This window comes from Ostrea edulis, chromosome 7 (assembly GCF_947568905.1).
Source record: "Ostrea edulis chromosome 7, xbOstEdul1.1, whole genome shotgun sequence".
Taxonomy (NCBI): domain Eukaryota; kingdom Metazoa; phylum Mollusca; class Bivalvia; order Ostreida; family Ostreidae; genus Ostrea; species Ostrea edulis.
In genome coordinates, this window is record NC_079170.1 from 78,468,710 (window position 1) to 78,492,534 (window position 23,825).

The 23,825-nt window shown below is 35.4% G+C and overlaps 1 protein-coding gene across 1 annotated transcript in view; it reads right to left on the bottom strand.

The window, feature by feature from the left end:
- Positions 1–23,323, bottom strand: part of LOC130048796 (fibrinogen-like protein A) — a 31,590-nt gene extending 8,267 nt beyond the window's left edge. Inside the window, exons 1-5 of the mRNA XM_056145854.1 lie at positions 23,110–23,323; positions 22,393–22,541; positions 18,098–18,194; positions 14,384–14,545; positions 7,101–7,265 (exon numbers count right to left, since the gene is read on the bottom strand). Coding sequence (XP_056001829.1) covers positions 7,101–7,265; positions 14,384–14,545; positions 18,098–18,194; positions 22,393–22,541; positions 23,110–23,323 — 787 coding nt within the window. The remainder of the gene's footprint in view (positions 1–7,100; positions 7,266–14,383; positions 14,546–18,097; positions 18,195–22,392; positions 22,542–23,109) is intronic.
- Positions 23,324–23,825: the final 502 nt, after the last annotated feature.

Here is a 23,825-nt window from a genome sequence, read left to right on the forward strand (position 1 = left end):
CGGTGTTTCATTCCTCTTCGCTATGCTAGCGCATAACTCATGGCTTGGTCAATCAAGTGAATTTTATTGACTTTATTGATGAAATTTCAAACTCCTATGACAACAGATTCCAAAAGAAAGCACCCGTAGTGCGCATGCTCTGGTGATGAGGTAAAACTAGGTACCGAATATTGAGCATCCCGTGCGAGTTATCGTTCTTTGCACATGTATGCAAGTAACAGTGGATTGCTGGTCTCCATAACGGGAGTTAACTCATAAGGCGTTAACTTATTATTCCCCAGATGACTGATAAACTTACATGTGTGAGTTTTAACAATGTACCTGAGCAAGATGATTAACATGACACTTAATGATCAATTGTTTGGTGTTAACAATTATTTCCCATACCACCAAAGATGCAGAAGTCTGATCTACATGTAATGGGATTTTAGAAACAATTTCAAGATGTATTTTAAAAACTAAATCAGGTTTATATACCTATATCAGAGACATACAGGGTAAATCTGTCTCTCTCTATATACATGTATATCATACTTAGTTACTTAAAAATCAACATCTTCGATAATCAATCTTTAATCTGTGCACGAAGTATTTCACTGAAGATGTTGTATGTACACTTGATCAACACAGATCATTGTCTATGGTACTAGTCTAGATCTATGTTCTTTACACCCGTGCAACATCATGATATATCTGAGAAAATTCGAGTCACTAACCCGGCCTGGATTTCTCGAAATAAACTTAAGTCAGAACTTGGACTTAAGTCTGAGATTGTACCCAAATTTTGACTACTCAAATGAAAGAAAACTCAAAACTTAAGATTGAGATTGTTTCGAGAAATCCAAGCCCTGTAGTTTGAATGTTATTGCTTTTTCTGGACAACTTATCCATCTGTAAAGAAATTCTGTTTTTCCTGGCTGGGTTCTCCCTCAAATATGAAAACAATACGCAAAGGTGTGGCCCTGACACAATAAAATCCATCTCCTGTTTTTACAAACGCCCCGGCATCTCCATCATTACGTCCATGACGCTCCACTCAAAATTATAGTCCAATGTCAAGCCCAGTAGTGTTACTTTTACATTATCACCAGTCTTTACGTTACACAAAGAGTAGAAGAATTTATTAAATAAACCCTACGTGACCACCCTATACGGTATTTTAGAAAACCGAATCACACCGGCATAGTAACTTGCGTTTTTCTGCAGAAGTTTGTAAAGTATGGTGTCCGGAAAGGGCCATGTGCAAAATCGTAATAGCGCGTTTCTTAAAACGCGCTATCACTCTTAACACACAATATGCTGTCGTGCTAACACACAACACGACGTCGCGCTGTCACGCTAATATATAACACACCGTCGAGATTTTGCACAGTCAATCGCGTTCCGAAGTTGCGTTCGGAAATTAGTAAATGCGCATGCACTTCGATTTATACAAGATAGATGAATACTCATCTTTAGCAGGAAAAGAGCCTGTTGGATCTCGAACTAGTGATTATATTTAATATTTATTATCAATTTATATGGCCACGCGGTGTCCCCAAATAGTAATTATAAATTTGGAATTCATTATACATTTTTATGGCCAGGCGTTGACAATTCAGTAGATAGGACATCTTGCACGAATTTTCTAATCGGTTTTACAGTCTTTGTTTGACTGTTTTATTTGTCTGATCCAACCATTACCACTTTATATTGTATATTGTTTTACACCGGTTAACGCAGGGTGGCAAAGTAATTACTATATAAAACCCGGTAGCCAAACATGACAGGAGTTTTTAATACTCCCCTCAACGTAGGTATTTGAATTTCCATTTTTTTCCGACATTGAGAATTTGAACTCTCACCTAAATGAGTTGAACATTGATTCCTCATGGCATTGAATGAATCTGTTGGTTAGATAAGCAATGTCCAGTTTTATGTCGGGGTAATTATGCATTAAAGGCAATCCAGACAGTCTAACTTCACCTAAGTACGTCTTTGTATGTTTACACATATAATTGATGAAATCTCAATCCATTACTTAATCAATAACGAACCAGAATACCAGTGTTTGCATTCAGGAATATATATATTTGCTAACTGATCTAACATCTCAAATCAGTTTCTAACAGCTTCAAATTTCCTAAAACGTAAACATGGGTAGGAAATGCTCCTCCGCCAAATACTCGGCATTTAAAAGTGAGAATCACGGGTCTTTCGGATATGACATTAAAAACAGAGGTACCGTGTTGCGGCAGGTGTTGTCACGTGAAATGACCCACATGACGACATGTCGGGTATTCGGATACGAAGATTTAAAACGCCATTTTGGGATAAATGGATAACATTCACCCTCATCGAGCGTAGTCGATGTTCACAACAGAAACGCATTTAACTATCACCGTGCTTTGTTCTAAGGAAATAAAGGGGCGGATCCAGGTATGGAAGGTCATGAGGCAGGGATCTAAGGGCCGCCTTAAAGCTCCCAGTGGGTCCAGGTTGGGGGTGGGGGGTGGGTGGGGACAAAGCTCCCGGAAGCTCCTGGATTTTATAGATTTTACAGGGCTTGAGGTATAATAAAAATATATAAGTTCTGAGGTTTGAGGTGTAATAAAAATATATAAGTTCTCCCAATAAAAGTAACAATATATCAAAATATCATTTATTTCTCAGAAAGTGGAGAAAAGATTGCTTCTTTTATCGTTTATCATTTTCTTCTAAACAAGAGACCATAAGTTACCTTAAATTTTGAATATTTATGAGGAAGGGTGGTCGTGCCAGGTGCGCTCCCTCGCCCTTAAATTCGCCACTGCAAAGGTTGAGTGTTGTAAGCGGATATTCAGTTCACACGACCGTTTTTATTATCAGATGTTTCTGAGAAATCAACAAGTTTGACCTTACTTCAGTTAACTCTCGAATTATCGCCACGCAATTCGTCGCCATTGTTATAACGCCGCATTTTTCTAAGAACGTTTTACCTGTTACTTAAAATTCTCGTTAAAACGCCAAATTCGCTATCGCCATTTGCCATGGTCTTTTTATTACAAAAGTCTATATCAAAGTGTGTATTATCTCGATAAACCGCCATACTGCACGTGATCAGTGATGCGGGAAATTGGTCATTATCGATCTCCGGCGTACACCTGGACAGGAGGTACCTAGTATTAAATAAACAAGATAATTACTTAACATGAACCGTAGTCTTGTTGTTTTTACCTCATTGAAAAATATTACAGATTAGCTATATGGCTTCGCCACGAAAGAGGTTTCTGTTGAATTTCTAAGAAAATAAACAAACTATTGCATACCACGGAAACCATCCGAAATGTACACAACAGGAAATCTCCAATTATTCTATTGTTTCATGGAAAAAGTCCATAAAAAGCAAGACAATGAGTGATATTTCGGCTGCAAAACATTTGGCTTAGAAATACTCGTTGATCTTCGTCCAGTTAATGACGGCTCACCTACCAGGAAACAGCCTCGCGGTGCGCTATTAAATACCGATACTGGACAAAGTTTACTTAAATAACTTGAAACATACTGTGTATATGCATCTTATTTTGAAATGAAGCCTTATTATTGATAAAACTATTTTAATCATGTTAGAGAAATTTGGAAAAATAATTACGAGAATATTTTTACATTACGTTTGTACATAAAGGATAGATAACTCTTACATATACAAGAAAAGTAACTCTTTCTTCCCAATATGGCGGAAATTCAATTCTTCGCCAAAATGTTATAACGCCATAAATTCAAAAGAACGAAAGGTGGCGGTTTATCGAGAGTTGACTGAGAAATCAACAAGTTTTATCTTCCTATGTCTACTGAAGGATAGCGGGATTCGATATAATTTTTCTTTCTTTAAATACCTCAACCAATCTATACTAGACGATGCATTATAAATATTAGTCTTTAACTTGAGGTTTATTGCTTATAATACGAGTATATATTTATAAGAACAGGTGAAGGAACTTGAAACTCGGAATTTCGACAATAAAAACAAAGCGATATGCAACTTCAGACAAGGATAATGATATTCAAGGATAACATATAATCATATATAGGACTCACGGCGGGTGTGACCGGTCAACAGGGAATACTTACTCCTCGTAGGCACCTGATCCCACCTCTGGTGTGTCCAGGGATCCGTGTTTGCCCAACCCTCTATTTCGTATTGCTGATAGGAGTTATAAGATTGATCACTGTTCGTTATTTTCACCTTTCACTTGAAGTAATTTGAACTTGTATGTTAGTATTGATACCCTCTCTAAAAAACCCCAGTAAAATAGATATACAGCGTAAAGAATCACTCACAAACCTCAAAATCGATCGTTCATTGTGAGAGAGGGGATACATATTTTGTTTAATATAATTCACTGGACTGTACCTTCGGTTTACGGGTTCATGTCATCTTTCGAATTCCATTCACTTGGCCTACTAGTATATATTGACTGTGCTACTGTCAGGGCGTTAATAGTCATAGTGCATTCCCCGGTTACCTGGCGTGTAATACCGCCCTAAACGCTGAGCACAGGTCTAAATGTGTCGTACTTATTGAAGAGGAGTGAAAAATTATCAACGAAACGTAAAGCACACAAACAACCGTTCAGATCTTATCTGGGATCTGCTTCATCTCTATTGATTAAAGTGAATGTTCACAAGTAATTAAAACTTCATAGTTCCAGTCATGTCTAATGTTCACAAGTAATTAAAACTTCATAGCTCCAGTCATGTCTAATGTTCACAAGTAATTAAAACTCCATAGCTCCAGTCATGTCTAATGTTCACAAGTAATTAAAACTTCATAGCTCCAGTCATGTCTAATGTTCACAAGTAATTAAAACTTCATAGCCCCAGTCATGTCTAATAGATATCGTTTTACGTTATTCTTTCCTACATTACAGGAGCGGAGCACAAAATTGTTTTATATTCGCTAAAGTATGAGTCGGCTGACATCTGTACACCTCCGCAATTATTCACAGAGACACGTTTTTCCATTGCCAGGATTTTTGAGTTGCACAAAATTTTGGTTGCGGATGACGTTCGCCTTCCATACGCAATACATATATATTCAATCTATACGCTGTATATCCGCCGTTATCTGCAACTGACGGGGTATTGCGGCTTGGCTGCGGACTGGAACAGTGTGTAAAACGGATGTATAGTGTGCATATCACGTGCACATCACGGACTCAAATAATTTGTAGCGAATGCATACTGATTGGCCAAAAATATTGCGTTTGTATCACGTCTACTTTGCATCTGATTTGCGTCTGCTTTGCATCTGATTTGCGGACAATTTGAGAGTGGATAACAAACATTTCACATAAACCCAAAGTACTATACAAATGGCAGAAATCGACATATTTGCCCGTCATTGCCAGTGCAGCTGTGGAGAAGTTCAGATGTAGTGATGAATTCCCAAAGACGTCGTGTGATAGTTGCTGCTCTCCAACAACATAACAATCAACTTTTCCAGTTATTGCTCCAGAGGCGGAGCTGCGTAATGAAGATCCACGTGCCTTTCACAACTTCACGAGAATGCCCCGGCCATGTTTGACGAATTGGGGAACCAGCTCACCCCCCAGATTGACCAAAAAAACCCACAAAAAAACCAACAACTTAAAACATATCTTGGAGTCTGTTCTCAAGGTGGCAGTAATCTAGTATGATAGAAGTCTGGGTACTACATACTAGTAACTTTGCTGGTTTACGATGTCTTTTAATGCAGTAGAGTCGGGTCCGTTGAAGGCATATAGAAATAATGAGTACTAAAGATGTTGAACTTGTGCATAAGCGATTTATTTACGAAATACAGATCATACAATTACATATGCCATACAATATATAGGTTACTATTTAAACATTCATGAGTGTGAGAAAAGACAGAGAAAGCATGATACTATCATAATGTATAAGTGACTATTTAGATATTCATTAGTGTGAAAAAAGCGGAGAAAGCATGATACTATCATATATTTTTATCGCTTACATTGTACAATGTTATAATTCAATACTTGAATATTAACTTGGAGCAAAATGAAAACGACCGGTATCACGGATATCTTTCTGTAAGCTAACAAAAGGCATATTGTTCTCTACAAAAATATATTCACCACCCCACAATAATAAACCAACATTAATGAGACGATAGTTGTTCACAATTGATAAATTTTCTATCATGGAAAATCTTGCATTCGCTATAATAGACATTTTATGTAAGTTAAGATTCATCCGCGCATTGTTCACGACTGCATAGCATTCATGAAAAAATGGCTACCATCACAATTTGTAAAGACATTAAAGGTAAAAAGATGGGGAATGTCAATGATGCGGAATATGTGACTATTATGATCATGTGACTCTATTGAAAGGAAAACTGTCTGGGGGGTATCAAATGCCCCCCCCCCTCCCTCCAAAAGAACTATCATCCGTTTCGTAACTCTACTACAGAATTCAGGTTATGTTAGCGTATCTGTGCACGATTCCTCAATCAAAATGTATGTTTTGATGATGATTATTATCTGGAATACAAACTATTTCTTTAAGAAGATATTCAATGACATACATATCTATACTATGTACAAGCATTTATCATGACAATTAATAATACACCACAAACATTCATGTGTTGATCAAAATAATACAGACGATGTAGTACACAGCATGTGTTGATCATTTGTCAGAGTTTATTAATGAGTAAATTATGCTTATAAATATAGATACAGTTAACTCATTCTACACAGCGTGATATTGTTTACTACTTAATAAACAGTTAGGTTGTAAAACTCATGATAATTTCATTGATACTCGCATTGTATGAACCATATATTATTAGTCCACTTCTTCATGGATATCCGATGAAAAATAAGTAAGTCCAGGTCATGATTTCGTCATCCGTTAAGCGCGGTACATATTGATGTTAACAGATCTGTTAAGCGCGGTATATATTGAGGTTAACAGGTCTGTTAAGCGCGGTATATATTGATGTTAACAGCTCTGTTGAGCGCGGTATATATACATGTATGGATGTTTTTTCGTGGGTCTAATCTGCATTAGGGCCCCTTTTAACGGTGTAAGGAATTTCCATTTAGCCCAGATCAGGTAATGATGACCTGTCACAGCAGGCCCGGCGTATTTCCCGTTCAGGTTGGCGGTACCACAGTCCCTGTACCACCAGGCGCCGTGCCTATGATTCGCACAGTTACCAACCCTCCTCTCATCATTATCTTGATCCCGTGTACTGAACTTCCCTCCATTGCAGTACTCTAAACTGTTTCCTACAACAGAGTATCGATAAATGTTATAAACACCAACTGTCTCCTACAACAGAGTATTGATAACTGTTATAAACATCAACTGTCTCCTACAACACAGTATTGATAACTGTTATAAACATCAACTGTCTCCTACAACAGTCTATTGATAATTGTTATAAACATCAACTGTCTCCTACCATAGAATATCAATAACTGTTATAAACATCAACTGTCTCCTACCACAGAGTATTGATAACTGTTATAAACATCAACAGTCTCCTACAACAGATTATTGATAACTGTTATAAACAACAATTGTCTCCTACAACAGAGTATTGAAAACTGTTATCAACATTAACTGTATCTTACAACAGAGTATAGATAACTGTTATAAACATCAACTGTCTTCTACAACAGAGTATTGATAACTGTTATAGACATCAACAGTCTCCTACAACAGATTACTGATAAATGTTATAAACATCAACTGTCTCCTAGCACAGAGTATTGATAACTGTTATAGACATCAACTGCCTTCTACAACAGAGTATTGAAAACTGTTATAAACATCAACTGCCTTCTAAAACAGAATATTGATAACTGTTATGAAAATCAACTGTCTCTTACAACAGATTATTGATAACTGTTATAAACATTAACTGTCTCCTAAAACAGAGTATTGATAAGTTTTATAAAGATCAACAGTCGCCTATAAGAGAGTATTGATAACAGTTATAAACTTCAACTGTCTCCTACAACAGAGTATTGATAACTGTTATAAACATCAACCGTCTGCTACAAGAGAGTATTGATAACTGTTATGAACATCAACTGTCTACTACAACAGAGTATTGATAACTGTTATAAACATCAACTGTCTCCTACAACAGAGTATTGATAACTGTTATAAACATCAACTGTCTCCTACAACAGAATATCAATAACTGTTATAAACACCAATTGCTTCCTATAACATAGTATTGATAACTGTTATAAACATCAACTGTCTCACACAACAGAATATTGATAACTGTTATAAACACCAATTGTTTCCTACAACAGAGTATTAATAACTGTTATAAACATCAACTGTCTCCTACCACAGAGTATTGATAACTGTTATAAACATCAACTGTCTCCTACAACAGAGTATTGGTAACTATTATAAACACCAATTGTCTCCTACAACAGAGTATTGATAACTGTTATAAACATCAACTGTCTCCTACCACAGAGTATTGGTAACTGTTATAAACACCAATTGTCTTCTACAACAAAGTATTAATAACTGTTATGAACATCAACTGTCTTCTACAACAGAGTATTGGTAACTGTTATAAACATCAACTGTCTCCTACAACAGAGTATTGAAAACTGTTATAAACATCAACTGTCTCCTACCACAGAATATTGGTAACTATTATAAACACCAATTGTCTTCTACAACAAAGTATTAATAACTGTTATGAACATCAACTGTCTTCTACAACAGAGTATTGGTAACTGTTATAAACATCAACTGTCTCCTACAACAGAGTATTGAAAACTGTTATAAACATCAACTGTCTCCTGCAACATAGTATTAATAATTCTTAAAACATCAACTGTCTCCTATAACAGAGTACTGATAACTGTTATAAACATCAACTGTCCCCTATAACGGAGTATTAATAACTGTTATAAACATCAACTGTCTCCTATTACAGAGTATCGATAACTGTTATAAACATCAACTGTCTCCTACAACACAGTAATGATAACTGTTATAAACATCAACTGTCTCCTATAACAGAGTATTGATAACTGTTATAAACATCAACTGTCTCCTACAACAGAGTATTAATAACTGTTAAGACATCAACTGTCTCCTATAACAGAGTATCGATAACTGTTATAAACATCAACTGTCTCCTACAACAGAGTATTAATAAGTGTTATAAACATCAACTGTCTCCTACAACAGAGTATTGATAACTGTTATAAACATCAACTGTCTAATACAACAGAGTATTGATAACTGTTATAAACATCAACTGCCTCCTACAACAGAATATTCATAACTGTTATAAAGATCAACTGTCTCCTACAACAGAGTATTGATAACTGTTATAAACATCAACTGTAAATGCAATAGAGTTTTTGAAGATGTTATAAACATAAGCTGTCTCCTACAACAGAGTATTGATAACTGTTATAAACATCAACTGTTTTCTAGAACAGAGTATTGGTAACTGTTATAAACATCAACTGTCTCCTACAACAGAGTATAACCATGAACAATGATAATCAATCAAAATCTTTAAAATTACATTTTTGATAATATCTATTCTCATGCCCTTCAGGCCTGCGTTATTAATTAGGATGAACGACATTTTGTTGTGGAACATCGAGTTTAATGTACAGTTCACAACGTTTGATTTTGATCTATAATTGCTATTATTAGCATTGGTTGAATATCTATTTACATACTGATAATACTAACTGACACATACTGATAATACTGACACATACTGATAATACTAAAACATACTGATAATACTAAATTATAGTGATAATACCGACTGCTAATACCAGCACATACTGATAATACTCACACATACTGATAATACTTACACATACTGATAATACTTACACATATTGATAACACTGATACATACTGATAATACTTACTAACACATACTGATAATACTTAGTCACACATACTGATAATACTTATTAACACATACTGATAATACTTACTAACACATACTAACAATACTGACAAATATTGCAATTGATTGATTGATTGCGTATTGTTAAATGTCGCTTTCAAGAATTTTTCACGCATATGGAGACGGCCTCATTGATATTATATAGATAAAACTTATGGACACATATTGATGCTAACACCCATTAATGATAAATGCTATAGAAGCAACCCTACAACAAGTATTCTGAAAGTATTGCATAAGCAATACATGTCCCCTACCGGCGTCCCCATTCATTGACGACTGTACTTAATATTCGAGGAAATGTACATTTGATGTTGTTTGACCTTGAACTGTGATCCGATATATTGGTACCAAGTCACCATGCTTACCAGTGTCGAATTCATCTAATTTTGTTTTTTGTTCATACAGTTGACGCATGCAATTTTTATCAGGGATGAAATAGTAGCCTTTGAACAAAATATGTAGAGGGAATATTTAAATAATCGTGCATATGGGACACAAAACACCACACCGATATAACATTCATTTCTCACATTATCACCAGTGTGAGATCGACTTTACCCATGTGAGACAGCCATGTGAGATTTTTCTGTCTCGCACTGCTGCGACGTCATTGGATTGTGACGTCATATATTTTCTATGATTTACGTTACACGGTGAAGATTTACGTTACACGGTGAAGTAAAATATTTTACATTGTTATCTTTAAATCTTAATGTATATAGCTTTCTGTTGGACAACCTTGGGGTTTTTAGTTTACACTTTCAGTGTAAACCATTTTCGGGTATGATCTTTCTGCCTATCTAATTAGTTTTTGCATCGAAGTTCAAATGAGGATTTTGATAATTCAGAATTTTCTTAAAGCTCCTAAATTTGTGCACTAAACTGTAGATAAAATGTGAGAAAAATAATCCTTCATTATTAACTCGTGTGGGGTAGGGAAATTCCACCTCTGGAACAAGATTCGCTGTCTAGGACTCGGCAAAGCCTCGTCCTAGACTGCGAATCTTGTCCCCTCGGTGGAATTTCCCTATCCCACACTCGTACTAATGAAGGATTCTATTAATCTGTATGCTAAATACGTATAAAGTAATTCAAAATACTACTTACTATCAACTATTTGAAGGCCGATTTTGAATATACCCGCGACTGCAGGAATGCGGTAAATTGAGAACTGCCGACGCATCAGATCTCGCACACTGACTGCACAAAAGTACTAGCGTAATTAACAGATTTGATATATATTTGAAATGATATGTTCCTTTTGTGAATAATGAGCTTGAAATGTCAAATTAATGAAGTATGCATTTTTTAATATAGAAAATCAACGATCGAGGTTCGTTGACTGCCCCTATTCAGACGTCCTACTTTTACCACATTTCCATCGGAACACAATCCCGATCCCCATGAATGAAAAACGTAAAATATAGAACTTAATGTCTTCAAAACTTGTCCATCATTACGAAATTCGTACTTGATCTGTAGTGTGCCACTCTGAAACTACACTGCAAGTTTCAAATGAATCCACGCAAGCATAACGCGGAAAAAAGTCTGGAAAACTAATATGGGACAGACTGACAGACAGAGGGACAGACAGAAAGATGGAGAAGAAAGCTATAGTCCCCTTCAGTTTTACAAACAGGTACGGGACTAATAACAATGTTAAAACTTCTCTCATTCATCAATTATTTCAAAAACTGGTTGTAATGTGATCCCACATTACAATAATTGACGAGTTGTAAGACTGTATACCTCGTAATATAGAATTTACGTAATTTCCGGTTTTGTAAATTGTTGTGGTAGATAGGAATATGAAAGATTAAGTTTAATATACGATAATAGACACACCCACCTTCATATCCGAGTCTATGCTAAAATTCTGCCAGTTTTGATGGACTAGGAGAACAAACCACACAAACAGGAAAATAGACAGACAGACAGATAGACATACTGATACACAACAGATACACATACTGATACACAACAGCTAGACATACTGATACACAGATAGACATACTGATACACAGCAGATAGACATACTGATACACAACAGATAGACATACTGATACACAGCAGATAGACATACTGATACACAGGAGATAGACATACTGATACACAACAGATACACATACTGATACACAGCAGATAAACATACTGATACACAACAGATACACATACTGATACACAACAGATACACATACTGATACACAACAGATAGACATACTGATACACAGCAGATACACATACTGATACACAACAGATACACATACTGATACACAACAGATAGACATACTGATACTCAACATATAGACATACTGATACACAGCAGATACACATACTGATACACAGCTAGACATACTGATACACAACAGATACACATACTGATACACAACAGATACACATACTGATACACAACAGATACACATACTGATACACAACAGATAGACATACTGATACACAGCAGATACACATACTGATACACAACATATAGACATACTGATACACAACAGATAGACATACTGATACACAGCTAGACATACTGATACACAGCTAGACATACTGATACACAGCAGATACACATACTGATACACAGCAGATAGACATACTGATACACAACAGATACACATACTGATACACAACATATAGACATACTGATACACAACATATAGACATACTGATACACAGCAGATAGACATACTGATACACAACCGATAGACATACTGATACACAGATACACATACTGATACACAGCAGATAGACATACTGATACACAGCTAGACATACTGATACACAACAGATAGACATACTGATACACAGATACACATACTGATACACAGCAGATAGACATACTGATACACAGATACACATACTGATACACAACAGATAGACATACTGATACACAGCTAGACATACTGATACACAGCAGATACACATACTGATACACAGCAGATAGACATACTGATACACAGATACACATACTGATACACAACAGATAGACATACTGATACACAGCTAGACATACTGATACACAACATATAGACATACTGATACACAACAGATACACATACTGATACACAACAGCTAGACATACTGATACACAGCAGATAGACATACTGATACACAGCAGATACACATACTGATACACAGCAGATAGACATACTGATACACAGATAGACATACTGATACACAACAGATAGACATACTGATACACAGCAGATAGACATACTGATACACAGCAGATAGACATACTGATACACAACAGATAGACATACTGATACACAACAGATAGACATACTGATACACAGCATATAGACATACTGATACACAGCAGATATACATACTGATACACAGCTAGACATACTGATACACAGCTAGACATACTGATACACAGCAGATAGACATACTGATACACAACAGATAGACATACTGATACACAACAGATAGACATACTGATACACAGCAGATAGACATACTGATACACAACAGATAGACATACTGATACACAGATAGACATACTGATACACAGATAGACATACTGATACACAGCAGATAGACATACTGATACACAACAGATACACATACTGATACACAGCAGATAGACATACTGATACACAACAGATAGACATACACAAGGTACCAAAAAGATATGTCCCTAAGAATAATTTTGGGGTTATGCAATGACGGTCGTTATAACCGCAGACTTATTATCATCATCAGGTCAGAATGAGACAAATATTAAATGTGTGTTCACATGAAAGTCACACATACCTATCTACTCACAAACCCAATGGATAAAAGGAATCTACAAGACTGTTATTTTCCCGGAATCCCCCCAAAAGGTGTAGTCCCCGCACGGTATGTGACAATTTGTGACGTACCGTTGAAATCCGCAGCATAGTATGTAACAATTTGTGACATATCGTATCACGAATGGCGACGCTATGTAAGAGAAATAAAGTTGTTGCATGTTGTCGCAATTCGTGATACGCTGTACTACAACTTGTTACATACATGTATCGTCTCGTTGTTACATACCGTGCCACAACACGCGCGTTTGGCGTAAGAGCAATACCTACCTAATTTCAGGTTTAACTCGGCCATGACACGAGCGGGACTTCAACTCAGACCTTCCGGCTACGAAGCGAGCACTCTTTTTATCTTTTATTACGAAGCGAACGTTCTACCACTGTGCTAGGTACCGCTATCGGTGACTATAATGAACAGTGACCAATCAAATGATCCGTTGTGTTTGATGGTTACGCCAATATATCTATTATCTGGTACAAAGCAATACAACGTTCTAAAGACCAATTAATGTGCATATTCATTGACCGTGTTTGAGATATTAAATTCATTTTCTATGATATTCTGTGATTTGAATGTGTTTTGTTTTGTGGTGAGTTAGGATGATATGTAAAACAGTCTTACCCGCTGTTCCACTATACCCCGTCACTGTAAGCCGGTATTTACTGCTTTCGTTTCCAACTTGAAATGTGGAATACAGGGCGTATGCCTTCTCGTCATCAAAACTCAACAGCTCCACTCGTAGTTCTTGATTTATGTTTGTTAAATAGTGAATTGCATCGTTCCCTGTTTAGGAAATAATGCATGGAAAGAAATGATAGGTATAATCATTTTGCTATAGAGAAATGCAAAATAAACTTTTTACAGAAATTAAATGCTTCTTTTTTTAAATCTAGATTTTTAGGGCATTTTGGATCCCAAGCTTACAAAAAGTGCCCATTATAATGTACTTAATCAGGCATTGAGCATTCGTTAATAACGGCTCTAAGCAAGCAAGCGTAATTTTTCTTCTCTTATATAAATTCTAAGCATTTATGTTTTTTGAAAGCGATCTGGAATATCAGATTTGTGATTGTTAATACTCTTCAATTATATCAAGTGATATAGGCTGAATCTTGTTACATAATATTGTGTTCTTTTGAGACTGTTTTAAACCCCCAATTTTTAAAAAAGTGCTTTCCCCGACTGTTTAGCGTTTTACAAAGTATAATTTTTTTTAAATGACCATTTTTGAAGTAAATATCTTAATCTTCTTGATGTTTTATTTCGTTGATTTCAAATTCTCTATATAAAAAACTTTAGCTATCGAACTTGATCGAAGTGTTTTATTTTGAAAATTTTACAGCTGTAAGATCTTATGCCATACTGTCATTTGAGATCATTTAATCGTGTTTTATTGTTGCAGTTTTCTGCTTACCCTTGTACAGCGCCTTATAGTAATTTGTTTTATATAAGGCGCTTTATGAATTTTATTATTATTATTATTGATTGACTATTTTTCTATATAATTGTATGTGTCATCTGGAGGTTCTAAAAAGTATTGTGCGTGTACTAATCAGTTAGTCAGCGTCTTGAAATAAAGTATTATTTTTTGAAAATATTTATTTTCATTAAGCAATGACTGGTTACATATATGTGGTATTACGAAACAGGGTTACATTTACCCAAGTCGAATACAAAAGTAGTACATCAGAATTCTACTCCTACAGGTACATGTATCATTAGGTTTAATATGTGTTTTGATCATTGAGACAAAATCTCAAGTGAGCTTAGTTGGTCACCTGTTTTCCTTCTCTCTGTAAACTCTACCTATTTTGACTCCTCCTCCAGAACCACTGGGCCTATTCCAACAGATATATCAGAATCATTGGGTAAAGGAGATTCGAAATTGTTCAATGGAATTGTCTTCCCTTTCTTTAAGGGAGATAGTCAAGAAATTGTGAAAATATGATAACATCCTTAAAAATGTTCTCGAGAATCACTGGACCAGTAAAAGCACAAAACCTATGTGAAAGCGTTCTTTAAGATATTAGATTACATTTGTACAAATCATGACTCTCAGAAAATGAGTGGGGCGACAACAAGGGTCAAACGTTTATGTTAGGTTCCACTATCAGGTTTCGCGGCACGATTGAAATCGTAGACTTGACCGTGAAATAATCGTGCTGATCGTACCAAATCTTGGCGTCAGTCGTGACAATCGTCTTTTGACAGCCAATTTTTTTATACGATCAACACGATTAATTTTCACTCGTTATAATCGCATATGGTCGTATTGGATCGTAATAAATCGCAGCATATCGCATCTAATTGTGCTCAAAAATCGTGACGATTCTTGTCAGTTTTTTACAAAGCAAACACCACGTTTTTTTGCGATGCGTTGCGATGTCCCACGATCTGTCACGATAGCTATAACATAAGCATACAGTAATGCTGCCAATGCGATGTTGTCATCAACCTCAATTGTCGCCATTTTCAGTGGTGTGGGTTCTATTGTTTACTTTCTGGGTGTTAAAGAAGTGAATTCAATGGTCAGTCGGGCTGTACATATACCTGCAGGGATCCATTTGTAGCTCAAACATTAATCATCTCGATCCTGATCGTGAAAAACATCGCGATCACAATCGTATGCTATCGCAACATCGGTTCGTAATTAATGTATCGTAACGTAAACGAACGTATATGCACGTACATGATCGTCCCAAATTGGGAATTCGGATCGTTATGATCGTATAAGATCGAGGTCCAATCGTGAACTTGATCGGGAAAATCTTATCAGAACGTTTGTAATCGTATCTGAACAGTGTTCAAATCGTGTCACCTGTTTATCGTGACATTTTCATATCAAAGCGCAACAATTCAAACAAGAATGAAAGGTGAAGATAACGAACAGTGATACATCTCATAACTCCTACAAGCAATACAAAATAGATAGTTGGGCAAACACGGACCCTGGGCACACCAGAGGTGGGATCAGGTGCCTAGGTGGAGTAAGTATTCCCTGCATGTATTTACTCGTATCAACACCCGGAATTCCAGAAAACTTTAATCTGGTCAATCGTGGCGCAACGTTCGTAACAGATGGCGTGATAGTAAGAAACAGGCATAAAATGGAGATATAGTGGAAAATCTTTTAAATTGAATTTCTCAAGAACAGCAAGATCTTAAGTAAAGGGACTGGTTCACGTTTTTCGAAAGAAATATATTTCAATTTTGACGTTAAAAATGTTGCTTTGGTTCTGTGTTATGTAAACAAAGACTCGAGTCTTTTTATGGAAACAAACAAACCAGTGAAAAATTGATTTTGTAATTGAAAGCATCTTTATTTTGTACAATCCCAAATTTTAACTTTTAAATGACACATTTTACCTAAAGTATACTTGAGATGTGAAATAAATGATAAACTTGGATCAATATCCATTTATTTTGAAAATTTCATAAACAATAACACACCTACATCTTAGTTTTCAAAACATAATAAACTCTCTAAAATGAGCTTCTGTAATGATAACTTTAATTTTTGTGTAAAACCATCTAAACATATTAGACTGTAGATTTTGATCATTTAAAGTGAAAAATAAAATTTATGGAAAAATCGTGAATCAGTCCCACTAATTGGTCATATCAATATACAAATATTCCCATGAAACAATTGAAAATATAACTCATTTTATGTTGATAACCAAGATTTGGACTGTCTGAATGCTGGATAAGAGCAATATTGTAGCTAAAGGCGGGATCAGGCACCATGGGGGAGTAAGCATCCCCGTTTCCCCGTCACAGCTGCTGTGAACCTCATATATTGGTCAGGTAAACAAAGGAATCCATAGTAAAACTAAGTATATAAAGAAAGGCTTACATTTGGTGTAAAATACATCAGCCAGTACTCGACATTTTAACGGGTTGTATTTGTAAATTAGATTGTTATCACAACCATAGAATTTGCAAAATGCTAACTTAAAATGAGACTGTTTATACATGATATGTGAAATGTAATCATTCCCCTTTTCTGGGCCCTGCGATATCTCACTTTCATTAGACCATTTCCTTCATGCAAAATTATTTGCTTTTCCAATACACCATGGATACAGGAGCACAAATCTGCGTATACCATGTTACATGTATATGATAGGGTCCAACATAAATCTACCAGACTTGGGGATACGCATATTTCCTGATATCGTACGGATATTTAGATTTACTTGTTGACCATGCTAACATGATTGGCGACATTTACCCAATAACCTCTTTCCTACCTCAATCTTTCTACATGAAAGGTGGATATAGCAAACAGTGATCAATCTCATAACATACATGTAACATAAATAGCAAACCTACCAATCCAGTAGTTTTTGGATGGGTCTCCAAATTCGTTCTTGTAATCTGTCCAATTTCTTTGAAAGTCTGTAGAATTATCCTGTCGTTTTTGAATAACCTACATAATACACAACATACAAATTTCATATAATGTGAGGTAAGGGGTCATCCATAATTGTCAACCATTTTCCAAAGTGTGCAAAAAGCACACTTTTTGAGACCCCCCACCCCCTCAAAAAGTGTACATCAACCATATTCAAATTCCCAACAAGAAGATCGACAATCACGTTTATGAGCAATTTAGTTCAAACAATGTGTTCTTTAATATTGGTACCCCTATTTCTTGTTATATATGAATGATATAATGTTCTATAAAAGTGCAAATCTTGTGTCTCTGTCTTATCTTGTCGTCTTTTTTTTTTTTTTTTATAGGCATTACACTTTTGTAACATGACCAATACTTTTATGTTTTTATAGCCAATAGTAGATGAAATCACGATAAAATAAAACCGAACTCCGCGGATACAAAATAAATCCGGATGGGAAAAAAGAGCGTACGGTAAAATTGTCGATTTTTTACCCCCTCACCCCGAGCGTGTTTTTTGCACACTTTGGAAAATGGTTGACAATTATGGATGACACCTAATGAAATGTGTGTAAAGTTCATTTCAAAGTGTGTAAAATAGCGTACTACTTCTCATATTTATGTTATTATAGAAAACATGAAGCCGTCATGTCATCAATTGGTACGAATTCTCGTGTCTATATCCCAACATGCTAAAAGTCGTTCATAATAGACTTTTCTATATCTTTATTTCCTCTACACGGGAGGCTAATATACATACTATAGATAGGCGGGGTACTGATCACGTGATTGAAATGCACTATATTCAAGTCTCCACGTCATATTCATGATTGTCCTCTCATTACTAGCTAAGAAAGCATAGTTTATCAAACTAAACTCAACATATTATCATGTTTAACTGAGCAAACAACACAAATTAAAAGATAATGCATCTGACCGTACAAGTCAACTTAATTTGAACATATGATAGTGTAGTCCGTTCTTACTAGATATCGACACATGATACATAAAAATATTTTAAATGTTCTATTTTAAATCGATATTTGGTAAAGTTCATATGCGGTGACGTAATAATATACAGCTTGTTTAGAATTGTATAATTGCAAAACCTAACATTTTCTAGGGTCTTATTTCGATTTTTGTACAAATAGACTGTTATTTTTGTGGTAATAGACAACTTGATAGAATGGCATTATATATTCCATTGCTGGCTTATTCTTGTGCATGGATTCAGGTTCCTTGTAGGTGGTAAATCAACACTGGACACTGCTTTGTGAACTTCGATTAGGCCTACTTTGTTTCGATATTTATCCATTGATATATTTCACTATAAATATTTGTATATGAATTGTGAAATCTTTGAATCATGTGTAATTGATTTTTGCTGGACTTAGAAAAGTGTGATTCCGACCCATAACAATGTTGTATTGAACTGTACAACTCAACACAACATGAAAACATTGTTTTGAATGTGTAAATCTGTGATGTCTGTTTTAGAACTGCGCGTTTTGATACAAACGATTTTTTCGTCAAAGAGCACTTCCTCACAAGTTTCTTTCTGGAGGATTTAAGTTTTCTGTTTTTAATATTGCCGATAAGTTGACCACTCTACTTTAGTGTTTATTACCGCCATGTATCGGTGACATCACCGACTATTCCATACCCTGGAGTTTGGAGTCAAGATCTTTCTCAATAAACTTTAATCTAATTGTTTTGACTGACTATCGTCCAATCACAACGTAATAGGCGGAGCCAAGGCATCAGCGCTGCCGTGTGAATAAAACATAATTTTGCAGTCGGGTTACTTGTAAGTTTCTGGTGAATCCATGGGAGGCAGATTAAAACAGCTGTTGGCCAACATATTTAAATCTTATACATTTACTTATTTATCAGTTCAATTCTTATTATGTACATTGGATATGCGTTTAATGTTTCTTTTTATCAGAATGCGCTTACCAAAGTTAAAAAAGAGAAGAAAATCATGCATCATAAATGAAAATGGCAGCTCTATTTTCAGTAAATCTTATCATTTACTGGTTTCTAAATGTTTGTAATGATTTTGGGTATATCGCCTATTTTCATAATCTCTCCGACTCGTGTGTTGAAACGGAAGTATGCATGACAATGCCTACGTATGGAGCATTGACCAAGTTAATTTTATGGATATATTGCATGTGAAAAACGCAACATATATACACTGAATTATTCAAATATTCTAATAAAATAGTACAGAAAATTACTTTAGGGACCCCAAATGCAAAAGCGTACACTGTAAATACTAGACACAACTAACTTCGATATCAATGTGTGTGTGTGTGTGAGAGAGAGAGAGAGAGAGAGAGAGAGAGAGAGAGAGAGAGAGAGAGAGAGAGAGAGACTGCGTCCCAGGGGTGGAATCAGTACATACGATATGGTCTAATAAAAATATGATGTTAAAGTTGAAATTAGGGCGAACACTTCAGAACTTTAATCGACATAATTGAAATTACCATTATGCTCTTTAAGATACATATAAAATAAAATAAAAATATGCTGATTGACGCATTGAAAAAAAGATTTTCGAAGATTTTCGAAGATGTATGAATTAAAACGAATCTGAAAAGTTAGAATAATTTCAATTAAGTATAGCAAAAATAGTTACAGGACTAACTTTATCAGCATCAGGAGAATCTCTTTATTTGGAAACGGGTTGGGAACTGTTTCACGTTAGGAGGAAAACAACACGATTAAAAACAATGTATGAAGTGGACCAGAATTTGAATACTTCACACTACAACACAGAAAATGCACTAAACTACAATGTACCTAAATGTAAACTTCAAATCTATAAAACTTCATTTGTTCCAACTGTTGAAATCAAACGAAGTGAATCTCTGGGGATATTTATGAATAAATTAAAAAAAAAAGAAAGAAGAAAATCCACCATCTCTTTACTTCGCATGTGGAAACCGTCGTTTAAATATTATTCATACAGTGCTTAAGCACAATTGTATATTAATCAGATTTATTCCGTTGTAACATCATTAATAGTCCTTTAAGTACTTGTGGAACAATTGAGAATGAATATTATTTCTTTTTACATGTCCTAGGTATAAAGAAGCCAGATATATTCTTTTTAATGGTAAACAATAACTTGCATATTGTCAATACTCATATCTTTCTTTGGGGCGACAATTCCCTGAGTAATAGTGAAGGCGAATATTTGTTTACTATCATACAAGCTTTATTCAAACATAATGATCGATTTGATTAATCAGTATAGACCATATCTCATTACTTAGTTTTTTTTCTGTAAGCGATCAACATGCGCTAGATAATATTTATATTTACAATGCCTGTTTTACCATGCATACCAAAATAGATTGTTAATACATGTATATACATGTATATGAGAAAGAGCGTTCTAATTTTTAAGATATTGTACTCAATCCCTTTGTAAATTCAGTTACAATAAAATATGTTCAAACCAAACCAAACCAGACTGGGGGTGGGGGGAGGGGTTGAACCACGTTCAACCAGAAAAAAAGTTTTGATTAGACATCCATGGATTCATCAATAACTTACACGACCGCGACACCCACTCCAACTACTACTTTGCAGGCTCCACAAGAATCGCAAAGATTTACCAAAAATATTGCTACTATGCATGTTTTGTTTTTCAACGTTGGTTAGCCCATTCTAATAATGAAAATCAACAGGCATATTTTATGCAGTAAGCATTGAACTGCTGAATGAAAAAAAATAAATGTACATGTATAAAATCTAGATTTATTGATCATTAGCTGTTTTAATTTGTCTTCCATGGAGTCATAAAAAAATTAACACGACCGCGATACCCCTATAAAACTGCTTTATTCCTACGAGACAGCGCTGATTATCTTGATTATCTTGCGCTGATGCCTTGGCTCCGCCTACTATGTTGTGATTGGACAATAGACAGTCAAACAATTACCTCAAAGTTCCGTGCGGAGGAAGCTGAATACAAACTTCAGGATATATCACAGTAAACCAAACTAATGGTTCAGGTTTTTATACTGTTGTTAGAATTATTCAATCTTTACCTTTTTTTTTCAATTTTAATTACTCAATATTTCGATTTATAAAGCGGACAAATTTTGATAAAAAGCTCAGATACTTGACATATCTAACAAATACTACATAAGATTACAGCGTTATATTAGCTTTCTATAAAAATTCTTGCAGTTTGTGTTCTTGATCTCTATGTACTCACCGTCCAGCCCCCTCCATCTGTAGTCATGTCACAGTACACTTTCTTTTCCTGATCATCAATATTTATCGAATATAACCCATCTTCTCCTTTCACGTTTGGGTTACATTCTAAAATCTCCATACAGCTTCTATTCAGAGAAATCCCACATCCTACAAAACATGATCAGCTATTGATTGCTGCTAACGATATGAGGCTGTATTACTAATTAATGCACATACTGATATACGTATTTTGATGCGATTATCAACTCATACATTTTTGTATAATATATCAAAATGAAAAGGTTTTGAATGATTTGCTGGGCAACTGATGATGACAGTATCAGGCACACAACATCGTTTTTCAAACACAAGGGGCCACCGAGAGAAGACGTTAACTTTAAAATCACCTGGAAACTCTTGACAAGGAAACCTAGATTTAACAAAACAAGGAGTAATTCTACCCAAATTGTCTCAAACGTTCTCAGAGAACTATGTTTACCTTATCAGAATACAGGGCTGATAGGCGCCTGGTTCCACCTATGATATATCCAGGGATCCGTTTTTGCCCGACTCTCTCTTTTGTATTGCTTATTTAGGAGTCATGAGATTAATCACTGTTTCGTTAACTTCACCTTTCAATCAGTACTTCTATTAATATATATATATATATATATATATATATATATATATATATATGTTCAACTCCTAAAATTGAGGGGGTTATGAGACAACGTACCGTCAGGAAAAAAATTCTCCCATCCTGTTTCAATAATGGTCATGTGTGCTGGGTCACATGACTGATAGATACGGCACTTCTGTAGTTGGGGATTAAAGCCAAAACATGCACAACGTTCACCACAACATATAGAGGAACATTGGATGAGGGATTCCGAATGATATATTGCCATGAGGCTGACATTCGACACTTTATTGTCAAGTGAAGCGTCCATCGTGTAGCGTTGGGTTTTTACATCTGCCTTCGACAAAGTACACAGCATGATGTACAGAAAACAGCGAAGTAATATAGTGACGGCTTTCATGTTGTCAGTAAGTGAGCCAACACAATTAATTGCACATATCAAATTGTGTAATGTTCCGAAAAACTCACAGTCAAAGACAGAGTTCCTCACTATCTCCTGTCTAACTTACAGTCGCTTTATATGTATGTACGGTTGTTGCATTATTAACAACGTCTAATATTGTTGCCTTTTACTTCCATTGTTTAATACAATACCCTGACGCCATGAATCAGAAAACTAATGGAACAAATTAAAGTTGCGTATCTGGCACGCAGTAAAAAATAATGCAAACGTTTAGTTTTATTACTCTTGGGTTTGCATATCAATAAGGAATATTGTCAAACATGCGCAGTCACCTTTACTGTCACTATTCTTCGGTGACGTGTATGTACATTTATCATCATAGTTAGTGTTCCACTGATGCCTCACATCT